Source organism: Artemia franciscana, chromosome 12 (assembly GCF_032884065.1).
Source record: "Artemia franciscana chromosome 12, ASM3288406v1, whole genome shotgun sequence".
Lineage (NCBI taxonomy): Eukaryota > Metazoa > Arthropoda > Branchiopoda > Anostraca > Artemiidae > Artemia > Artemia franciscana.
The window spans coordinates 31,235,233-31,247,731 of NC_088874.1; the positions used below are offsets into that span (position 1 = coordinate 31,235,233).

Consider the following 12,499-nt stretch of genomic DNA (forward strand, 5'->3'; position numbering starts at 1 on the left):
GAAAATAGGCTAAGGAGAATTTTCTAGGCGGAATTATTCAAAAAAAATTCGTGGGTGAATTTTCAGCGATGATAGAAATTTTCCGGGGGGTGGGTATTTTACGCGGGAGGAGCTTTCCTTGGGGGGAGGAATTTTCCTTGCAAGGAGACACTGATTTCTGAGCATTATTTTAAAAGTGATTAGAAATTGATTAAAAAAAAGTTTTTTAACTAAAAATAAGAAGCAACATTAAAGTTTAACACGAACAGAAAGTATTCCGTATATGAAGGGGATAACCCCTCCTTGGTCGGTGCGCTAAAGTTTGACTTTTTATCCCAATTCTTTAAGAACGACTGCTGAAACTCACAATCCGTTTAATTAGAATAATGAGCTTTCTTAAAGTACAAAAAACTTCTGCGTGAATAGCGAGGGGGAATGATATATGGAATAACTTATGTTTGTTTTAAGTTTTTATATGGCTCCTTACTTTCAGTTGAAAAAACTAATTTTTTTATTTAATATCGACAAACAACCGGAAACAGTAAAATAACGTGTCTATAACAGGATAGGCAAAATCGAATGGCAATGTTGCATTTTTTTTTTTTTTTGAAATGGCTTAAAAAATGGTCTTAGTTGAATAACTTAGTTTGAGAATAACTGTCTTAGGCACATCCTTGGGATATGTTGGACCGAGAATAGTATATAGATAATTTATAGGCCATGACTAGATAGAGTCAAGAAGCATGTTACTCCTTTGATGTTTTTTAATAGCCTACTTAAGAGATTCGGCCTCTGTAGAGTATCGTCGAATCTTTATAATTTTGATGTGGAGATAATTATAAATAAGTAATCAACTCTAATTGATTTAAGTAAACCCCCACAGAAATTTAACCCGTAACAAACAAAAAAATTTCCTCGACTCTTAAATCTGTCTTAAAAATATAGGTAAAGACCCTTACCCCCCCCCCCTTCTCCCGATTGAAAAATCTGAATACAGTTGAAAAAATCTGTTTTATGCTGAAAAAGGGATCAATGCTTTTTTCATTGAAAGTTTTCTTTTGGCATTTGACCAGTCAACAACTAATTGAATTTAAGCCGGATTAACTCTGTACCTGTTTGGAATAAATAACGAGTGAAATATTTTTGAACTTGTAATTGAAACTTGTTAGATAAATTTATGAACTTGTATATGGTTACGGCTTAAGGATTATTTATGGATTGTGGCTGTGGGTTAGTATTCAGCACTACTATTATCTGAGTCGTGCATTGAAATATTCGGATTACTTGCAAATCGCTGATTACTTGCCCCACTCAAAGATAAGTTATTATTTATTCTCATTGCATTCATTTAGCCAGTGTGGATCATTTCATAATTGTGCTTATTGAGAACTTCTCTGTGGATATACCTTTTTCGCTTAATTGTTTTTGGACTGATGCCGAGTCGTGAGTGAATTTTGCTTATCATGGACAATTGGAATACCAGTACGCTTTATTATTGCCCAGTTTTGAATTTTGCTCAGCACAATCTCGATGAGGGGTTGGACCATCAGTCGATTGTGAAATGCGCTAGTGGATTTTTTCCCGTATGAAGATGTTCTTGGCGCTAAGAAACTTTTATATAGCAATTGCTTCCCAGATGAGCCTATACCTCGTCGTTCGGGACCTAAGCATTCCGGCGTCAGCTTATTCTATCCTTACCGCCAAAGTCAACCAGTGCCTTGATCAGCTAAAATCGCTTGCTCACCTCAATAGTCCAGCAACGTCTATAAATAGTTCTTTGGTCTCGGATAGTAAGGGTACCAATCGCAAACCCTCGTACGCCGTCGTTCTTAAATATCCGCCTCCAGAACTAAGAGACCCCGTTTCTCGCAAGGAAAAGCTTGATTTTTTCACCAGACATGACGGAATTATGTCGGTAAAGTCCGATCCGGCAAGGAAAAGATGGGTCGTTGTTACGCGGGATAAAGTTTCCGCCAATTCTCTTGCCGCATCTGCTGTTGCGAGCTATCCAAATATTCTTGCTAAAGTGATTGATCGGAAACCTCTTGGAGTAATTAGGGGACTTCCCAATAGTGTTTCTAGCAGTATACTCATCTCCGCTATTCCTGGTCTTGTTGAGGCCAGCCGGATCGGCTCTTCTCATACATTCCGTTTAGAGTTCCTTGATTCCGCTGCACTAAAATCTGCCATTACTACAGGTCTGCGCTTGGGTTACGAGTCTTTTAAAATATCGGAATACAAAGAACTGCCCAGACGGTGTCTTAGATGCCAAAGTATCCATCATTCGTTAGCTCACTGCCCATGTGCCCCGAATGAGATGGAAGTGCTCTAAATGTTCTGGATGCCATTCCAATACTAAAGACAATCCTTGCTTAGAGGCTCCGAAATGTGCCAACTGCGGCGAAGCTCATGTTTCCTATAGTATGAATTGCCTAGTGATCAAACGCGCTCTGAACTCTGCTCCAAAATGAACCAAGCCACTATTTTAAGTTTTGCTTCTCTCAATATTAACGGCACAAAAGACAAAGACTTGTTAATTAATGAATTATTAGTCCATGACATAGTGTTCTTGCAATAACATCTTTTGACCAAATCAAACGTTTCTAGCCTGAAGCGATCTTCTGTCCACCATTTTTTTTCGCAAGAGGCCAAGAAAACTAGAGGCCGCCCTTCCAGTGGCCTAGCAATTTTCTTCCGTTCCCCATCAAAGCCCTTTGTGATTCTTTGTGATAATAATATCTTAGCGATTCAATGTGACAGTACCGCCTTTATAAACGTTTACTTACCTTGCGATGGACGTTCTATAGCATCGTTCACATCTTTCGCTAAATGTTGCTCCAGTTTAAAGTCTCTACTCGAAAGTCTACGTTTGAAAGACCTGAATTGGGTTTTAGCTGGTGACCTTAACTGTGACATTCTTGGTACCTCCGATAGGTCAATCCTCTTGCTTGAATCACTTCCTAGCATATATCACGTCGCACTTAAGAGCCTCCCATTCACATATATTCATAACAGAGGCTGTTCAAAATCGAACCTGGATCATGTGATCTCTTCCAGTTCCAACTTAATATCATCGATTGTCAGGGTGGATGAAGAGAAGATTGATGACGATCACCTTATTCTTAGCTGTAATTTGCCCTGTGAGCTATTTGACAAAACCCTTTCGGCTCATCCGAAGTGGCATACGAAGTTGAACTGGGATCGTGCTAATGTCCCACTATACCTTGCTACGCTAACTGCTTTACTGTCGACCATAAAAGTGCCATATCACCTGCTGCAAACGTCAGTTTCCTCACCTTCAAGTAGAGTTGACCTAAATTGCTATTATTATCAAATTGTCCATTGCCTTCAATCAGCTTCCAAAGCTGCAGTGCCTGTGGATAAAGTTCGGATTGGTACAAGAAAGCCTAATTGGAACGTTGATCCTGAAGTAAAACGTGCTAAGCAAAAAGCCAAATTTTGGCAACGTATGTGGATATCATGTGACCGACCATCGTCCGGAGCTGTTTTCTCTGTGAAACAAAAGTGTAGACTTGAATATAAGGCCAGTTTGAAGAGAGCACGCTTGAATGCATGGCCAGGCCCCACCGATAAGGCCTCCTGGAATAAGGATTAATAGTGAGAAATGTTCCCCATCTACCTTAGCTTGTCTCCAGCTAGCTAATTTAGTTGATCATTATAAGCGTGTGTTCAGTGTATTTAATAGTTTTCTTCAGTCTTTTTATTATAAGTTGCTTAAACCGCTTTCACCATACCATCTCCTGCAAGCTCAAGTCCAGCCTGTAGCAATATCTGAAATTCGCCGGGCTTTAAGAAAAATTAATCGTTCAAATAGTCTTGATGGTGACGGCCTTTCTTACCGATTTTTTGCTTATGATTGTCCTGCCCTACTTGACCATCTACATATATTTTTCCAGTCTTGCTTAGCACAGTCGCTTGTTCCTGATAGTTTCCTTTGTGGCCGTGTAACGTCTATTCAAAAGCGAGGCAAGGACCCCACGTCATGTGTAAATTATCGTCCCATTACAGTATCGTGTTTTTTAGGTAAGTTGCTTGAACATTTGTTACTACCAAAATTGAGTCGAATTGTGATTTTACGCCTTTTCAATTTGGTTTTCGGAAAAGTTTCGGTTGCTCCCATGCACATCATGTTTTAAGCCGACTCATGAAAGATGCCGTAAAAACTAAAATGTCTTTATACTGTCTTACTGTTGATATTTCTGGAGCTTTCGACAATATTGTGCACTTTCAGGCTATATTTTCCCTTGCGTCTTCAGGTGTTAATCCTTCCGTATTAAGTTTATTGTCTTCTTGGTATTCAAAGTCTAAAATTCAAGTTACCTGGAATGGCCAAATATCAGACCCGGTAAAAATTAATAAGGGAGTTCGGCAAGGTGCCGTATCGTCTCCTAGTATATTCAAATGCGTGCTTGCATCTTGCCTGCGTCCCCTTAGAAGTTCTGTTTTTTACGGTAACATTGGTTTGTCTTCTATTGCATATGCAGATGACGTTCTTCTTGTTGCCCGGACTCGCCATGGATTGCTTTCTAATTTTACTATATTAACCACTGAACTATCTAAGATTGGACTGTCAGTTAATGCGTCTAAATGCGAGTTTATTTGTTTTAATAGCCCTTATGCGGTCGCTCCATTCGTTGCTGGGACTGCAGTTCTGCCATGTTCTTCTTTAGTTAGTTGGCTTGATCTGTGTTTCGGCCCAACACTTTTCACTACCTGTTCATCCCTAGTGAATCAAGCTGTGAAAAACCTACGCGTCTCTTACGAAAAAATATCCCCAAACAAAAGCCGTTAACAACCGCAACGGTTTGTGCATGATTTATTACGCTTATTGCGCCCCTGTGCTTTTGTTTTTATCAGGCATGACTCATCTGTTTCGTAAGAAAGATCGACATACTCTACGTACGGCTTATTTCAGATATTGCATATTCCTCTTCCGGCTTCCTAGATGGCACCGAAACAAAAAAAAATAGTTACTCGATTTGGTATAGTAGATGTGCCTTCTCGGATTCGGTCTTCCAGTGATAATTTATGTAAAAATACTATCAAATTTATTCACGTTTATGACCCTCTGCAGCCTTTTTTCCATATTGATACTGGTTAATTAGTCCATGTTGTCTTCTGTTAGTTTGAGTTTTTTTCTTCGCTGTTTATCGCTTTTGTTTTTGTTTATCGATAATACTCCGTACTTTGTGTTTTTTTTATACTTTTACGGGTAATAAAGTTCATTCATTCATTCATTCATATTTTCAATGAAAATACCCCTTAAAAGTTATTTTTCAAGATCTAGGGAGATAGACAGATAGATCCTTAATTAGTGACTGAACATGGAAAACTAGTATTTCACATACAACTGCAAAAACTGTAAAGTGACACTAAAAGAAAAGAGAAATAAACACAACAAAACGTAGAAAGGAAAATAATTAAGGATAAAATAAAAAAGGGAGAAAGAAAGGACTATGAACTAAACAATAAGCATATCACTTTAGAAATCAACTATGAACATTGATCAAATCGGACCGTATCAATGAGAAAGTGAATCACTAAAGACCGAGTAAGTTTACAAATACTAAACAAATACAAATCGAAAGAAAAGAAGATTAACAGTTCATTTAAACAGTTTATCAAAAGCAAAATAGGAAAAGAATAATTAGCACATTCAAAAGGGGAGGTGATAACAATTTTCAACACCCCCATGCGAGCAAAGTGGAGTGTCACTCTTCCCAATTCTGTATAGGTGGCTGTGGTCAGTTATGAATTGGGTTAAGTAAGGAGATGGGTTGAATCTTTTAAGAGGCAAAAGGTCATACTTAGTATCAAAAACGTTCATCGTCCAGCTACTGACGGAATTCACAAACCCATTTTACAAATTATGATATATTGCAGTGGTCAAAACGGTACGGGGAATAGAAAATAGGGAGTGGTATTCTTTTGCATTGCAATATCTGTGCCCAAATATTGAGTTGCTAATTCTTCAGTAAAAGTACTGTGGTCAGAAGAAATACAGAGGGCGAGAAATTTGGTCAGACAGTATGACGATTTTTGTTAAAGTGACGTAACAAGGATATCTTAATAGCCCGATAATCAATTGGAAGTACACCAGAAATGGTGGCTATGACCTCACTTGAGGCAGTTATAAAATATTCGGAAATCAACATTAGGGAAGGTCTTATGAGCTGAAAGTAGGGCTTTCCTTATATGCGTTTTCCTGATTGTACTAATCCATATAAAAGCAGCATACAGAATAGTACTTTTAATAACACTTTTATTATGAATTCCTGCAGATGAAGATTTATGAGAACAAAGCTAATATTGCCTTGCTTTTGTTTGGCAGATAGCCAAGTTAAGCTTTGTCTGGTCGATAATTTAGGTTTGTGTCTTTTTTTGTACGGCTATTGTGTGGCAGATAAACCACAAGTGGTTAACCAAGAATTGAAGATGATTTTTTCGAAGGATAGTTTTTAAGCCGAAGGATGACGTGTGGTACATCTAGGCCAGAATAGGCATTAGATTGTTTCTACCTGAGGGTCAAGGGAGATGTAGCAAACGCGTAAAAGTATATTTAGCCTACGCTTTTTCAACATTTATAGGAAGGAGGAGATAATTAGGACGAAGGAGTTGTCAGCAAACTTTGGGCTGGCGGTTTTAGACCCCACATTGATCTGGCAATAATAATGAGGCGACTGGAATATTGTTTAGCAGAATTCTTTCTGTGAGTAATATGAGGAAACTAAAGTAACGTTCTATCTAAAATAACCCCCCAAGTCCTAGACGGTATTTCGTTTGATAGGAGCTTGTTAAGAGTGGATTTATGCTTGGTATTAAATAATATAGATTCATATAGAAGGTGAATATAATGATTTGTTAATTAATCTAGAGAAGGGGCGGGGTGTTTTTTATCAATGAGGGGGAGCGTATACCCCCTAGACTAAAAAAAAACTGTTGTGGACTATCTTCATAGATTTAGCCTTTTTGAGTTTAAACAATTAATCAAAGTATTAACAAGTAAATTTTTTATTGCCTATATCATCATAATAAAATATACATGTGATTATTTTTTTTCTCTTTCTTTATTATTATTGTTCTCTCTTGTTTCTAATTTTTTTTTTCTGTGCTAACTTGTGCAGTTTTATTTAATTCTTAGATTACAGACACGCATTCAGCTTTTTTCGATGTTTTCATGATTGGTTTGAATATTAACTTGCGTTTTTCTTGGCAGTTTGAGGTCTAAATTACGGATGATACCAAGGTTTAAATTTCTAAATTTGTTTTGTTATGAAAGGGAAAGCAGCCTATTAAAATTTACCAAAAAAGAAAAAAAATTATAAGTATCTTCTGTTCGCAATCGGAAGTTTCGCTGTTTTTTTACCAATTTCCTTAAATTTTTAAGGGATCGATTTCTCCTTCTGTGCTTTCATCATATTATAAATGTGATTATATATTACACTGCTAAGAACATATCTTTATTTCAAAGATCAGAATCAAGGAGAAAGCTAACGCCAAAGAAGAAGAAGCGTAAAGGAAGTCCAATACATTCAAATACAGCATCAAGTTTAGAGATTATGACAGAAGGAAATAGAGATCAGGAAATAGATCAGATAGAAAGCTACAAAGTACTCTTGGACTTTATAGTTGAATTCCTATGTTCAGACTTTTCGCTGTGGGCTCACAAGTAAGATTCTCTCTCGCTCTCTCTCTCTCTCTCTCTCTCTCTCTCTCTATATATATATATATATATATATATATATATATATATATATATATATATATATATATATATATATATATATATATATATCTAAATGGTTGTCGATTCTAATATCTTTTTTTTTAATGACTTTCTAGTTATTATATACATGTATTTCTAGTCTATTTATTGACGAGTTTCTTGGTGATGTAAACCTTTTGAAGGCTTTAAATCCAAATGTTCGGATGGCATTCTAACTATTAACATAGATGGCTTTCTAATGGCATCGATAATAAATTTCTAGTTCTTGGTGGTGAAAATGTTTTCAAGGCCTGACATCAAACAAGTCTTTTTAAGGGTTCTTCATTCCAATGGATTTCTAACTATTGATATGAAAGGCTTTCTAGTTTCTATACACTACTTGAGAACTTGAGATCAAATAAATCACTTAATGGCTTTCTAATTATCATTATTTATGACTTTATAATTTCATCATAAATGTATTTCTGTTTCTAGGCGACTTAAGCCTTATGAAGACCTGAGATCCAACAAAACATCACCGTTGATTGCGAGAATTTTCTGGCCAAATACTCCCGCTGGCCCCACCAATGCCCTTTGCTCTGACCTTTTCAACGCCTTTTTAAAGTCACTGGAGGATAATGATAGATTTGCAATCACACAAATCAGCAAGTTAGTCAGTTTGATTGGAGAAGTCTCTCTACTCTCGAGTATGAAGTCAAAGTACTTAATTGGATTCCCAGAAGGAAATGCCGAAACCTTTGCAAATCGACTAGAAAACGCTTTGAGAGGTTTGATGAGTTTTTTTTTTTTTTGCGAAATAGAAATGATTTGCGACTACTTGTCTGTATGTGAGTTTAAAACCCTTAAACTACGGCCTGATTTCAAGAAGACTGTTAAAAAAATTTCACGGGGGGGGGGCAAAAAAACTAGACTCTTTGCACTAATAATTTAATGAGATTAATTCTCATGTTCCTCCTTTGATATGTATTTTGGATGTCGAACAAATAAGCTTTCAAATGGGGATAAATCCATTTATTTAGATAGGGAAAAAAGAAACAGGTACAACATCCAAATATTTCTATCACATATACAGCGTTCGTCATCAGTAGAATTACTAAAATAATATAATTGAAACTAGCATATTTATACAAAAAAAAATAAATAACTTTTCGGGTCATTCACAAAAAAAAGAACTTTCGGATTATTCACTAGATTATTTCCAGAGAGAGTTTACTGAAAAAGTTCATTCAAAGTCTTGATGTAAATTTCCTTCTTTTGTATGCTAGTTCTAATCATATTATTTTAGTAATTCTGCTGATGATAGTATGTGATTGAAATATTTTTTACTATCTAGAGAGAGAGAGAGAAATATGGGTCGATTAATATAAATAAACGAAAAAAAAACAAGCAAATGGCCGGAAGCAAAGCTTGTTTGGGCTTACAACCCCAATACCAATACAAATAAACACAATACGAAAAAGAAAAAAAGAAAAAAAAAGAAAAATAGAAAAAAAAGTATTCAATTACCTTGCATTTCGATCGATGTGGGATTAAACTTCGAAAAAGACAAAACAAAAATAAACTATAACCACCTGACCGGTATCGCCTAAAACAAAACCAACATCTTGGCTCTCCCTGAGGTCCACTCAACTATCAAAACCGTGAATATTAAGGCAAAATAGCTTTAATTCCCGCCGAAATTCACGAAAAGTATCCATGTTTCTTAAAGTCGTAGTTAAACAATTCCATCCATGGGGTCCTAGATGCCGAATAGAAAATAGAGATCTAAGGGTAATAGCAAGTGGACGAAAAATTGTATTGGACTGTCTCGTAAAATGTGTATGAATATCACTTCCTAATTCAAATATACTTTTAAAACATATTGGTAAACAATTTTGAAAATATTTATATATAAACAGGCTTCGATAAGAAGTAATAAGTCCTGCTAAAGGCAAGATTTTGCAATCTATATACTTCTTTTGTACCGAGTCCTTAAAACCTACACCGCATAACACTCGAAGTGCTTATTCTGCAAAACTTGATTATGGTGGAGATGGGAAGGAAATGTGTTATCCCAATAAGTTCAACAATATAGCAGATAAGGATGAATTAAGGAATAAAACAGTGTTCTTAAAATATCTCTTGGGAAAATGCACTTAAACTTTCTTAAAATGCCAACATTCCTAGCGAGTTTAAGACTAATATATGTTCTCTAAAACTAATACATTCATCAATTAAGACTTCTAGATATTTTGTACAATTTATCCTTAAAATACTCATATCCGCAAAATTAAGTCTGTCTATCCAAGGGTAATAATTTGAGCTCCTAGCATACAATAAAAAGGAAGATTTTCTATAATTCAAATTTAAGTTAATAAGCTTCATCCACTTTTGTACCAACTCCAGGCAGGAATTAATACGACTCAACAGCTGAATTCCTGTTTGTGCAGCCACAGTTAAATGAGTGTCATCCGCAAAGCTGGGAACAATTACTTTTTCCCCGTCACATCCAAAGTCAAGATCATACGAAATCATATTAGAAGCTCTGCATAAATCATTTATAAAAACCCTTGGGGATTTTTTATAAGAAAAATCCTTGGGGTACTCCAAATTTAACATTACCGACTGAAGAAACATTGTCACCTAGTTTTACATATTGAGTTCTTTCTTTTAAAAACGAGGACAGTAATTCAAGAAATGGTCCTCTAAAATCGTAATTTTCTAATTTGGAAATTAGTATATTATGGTCAACGCAAAAATCCTTGGGGATTTTCGAAAAATCCTTGGGGTACTCCAAATTTAACATTACTGACTGAAGAAACATTGTTCTCTAGTTTTACATATTCATTTCTTTCTTTTGAAGACGAGGACAGTAATTCAAGAAATGGTCCTCTAAAATCGTAATTTTCTAATTTGGAAATTAGTATATTATGGTCAACGCAGTCAAAAGCTTTAACATTGTCAAGAAAAACAAGCGACTTTCATACCATTATCCAACGCATCACTCACAAAAGTTGTCAAAAGTAAAACAGCATGCTCAGTAGATAAACCCCTCCGACAACCAAATTGATTTGGATTAAAAAATAACTTACTCTCCAAAAATTCAATCATTCTTTTAACTATTAATGTCTCAAACAATCTGGATACTACTGGTAATAAAGAAATGGGCCTATAATTTCCTAGTACGTTTTTATCCCCGCCCTTAGAAACAGGAATAACTTTTGCAATTTTAAAGCAACTTGGAAACACTCCAGTCCTAAAACATTCGTTAAATTACCGGAAATAACAGGGTAAATATACTTTAAAGTTTTAACTGTTACAGAATCAGAGCCTGAAGCTCCAATTTTCATATTTTTCAATGTTTCAAAAAGCTCAGAAGCATTTATTGGCTTCAAATATGCTGAAGCATCACTTCCATTCAATAAATATTTTTTTAAACTACCTTCATGCTCAGAAATAACTATACTTTGAACCAAATCCTTCCCCACATTAGCAATTTGACGGAATACTCTATCACCAACTGTATTGTCATTATGTATACCGTCAGTAAATCTTATATTCTGTTTTATTACTTACACTCTTACTAGCCGTACACACTTTGAACAAATACCCTCTTCTAATAATAGCCTTAAAAAGAGCTCGAGTAATCCATGGTTTCTTTGGAGTTTCTCTACGACGAGTTACACTTATACGAGTACTACAATCAACCAATAAACTATTTATAATTGAATACCAATTTTGAAACTTAGCATTAAGATCTAGTTCATCACTATTTAGAAATTCAAAACTACATTTCTCTAACATTCCTTTATAAAGAATGAGCATATTATTATCAATGATCACTTTTTTATATCTATTTTGTGAATTTGTGTTAGGCCTAGTACCGCTACTAAAAAAATTTTGTTGAAAACTTTAGAGAAAAAGTTTCTAGCATGTGAAGTCAATGGCATTCTAATTGTATGCAGTATCAAATATAGGATGTCCTGATCCTGCGGGTTTTGTGCGTAGTGAAGCAAAGTGAAACTTTAAAAATAAATAATTGCATTTAAAGCCTTTCCATGAAAAATATCTTTCCAAAATGGCCAACTACTACGGCGCGGTCAAGTTATAAATATGATTAAGTTGTCTCGAAAATCTTGGATGTGTGCTTCAGAGTGTGGGTTTTGGCCAGGTATCAACTTCTTGGGTATATCATTATGATATAGCTAGTTAGGAAGTTCACCTAGTGTCTAGGGGGTCAATATTTACTAAATAATGATATAGTAGGCTATAGCAAATAATATAATAGGCTATAGTAAACAATATAGTAATAATAACAAATATTGTGTCATTTACAAAAAAAGAAATAGATAAAATTCCTAGATTCTCCTACAATGTAATGCTCAGTTCTGAGAGAAATCACGAATTCTCACCCTTTTTTATATCTTTATTAGAGGATCTCGTCTTCTTGTGACATCGCTTGTCAATTAATTCAACAAAAAAACATACAGGTACGCAGGTTGCTCTGGAAGAATGAGGCGGATGGATAGCTGGGTATTAGTTTGTTAACTTAAACAAAATGAAAATATAGAAAAACTGATGTAACATTGCAAACAAGACAGTTGAGAAAAATAAATCTGAATATTTCGACTTTAAACCCAGAAGCCTTTATCAACGGCAAAAAATGGATTGAAAGAAAAAACTTGCTTAAACAAACCATTAAAATCAAACATAACAACACAAAGACCTGAGATACACTGAGTGTTTTTAATCGTTTATTTTAACGCCTATGCCGATATGGGGGACTATAAAATT

General features: G+C 35.3%; 1 protein-coding gene across 2 annotated transcripts in view; it reads left to right on the forward strand.

Moving 5' to 3' along the window:
- LOC136033984 (uncharacterized) overlaps nucleotides 1-12,499 on the forward strand; it is a 60,250-nt gene that overhangs the window by 22,652 nt on the left and 25,099 nt on the right. For both annotated transcript variants that reach the window (XM_065715016.1, XM_065715017.1), the window contains exons 6-7: nucleotides 7,472-7,669; nucleotides 8,201-8,493. In XM_065715016.1, the coding sequence (XP_065571088.1) occupies nucleotides 7,472-7,669; nucleotides 8,201-8,493 (491 nt within the window). The remainder of the gene's footprint in view (nucleotides 1-7,471; nucleotides 7,670-8,200; nucleotides 8,494-12,499) is intronic.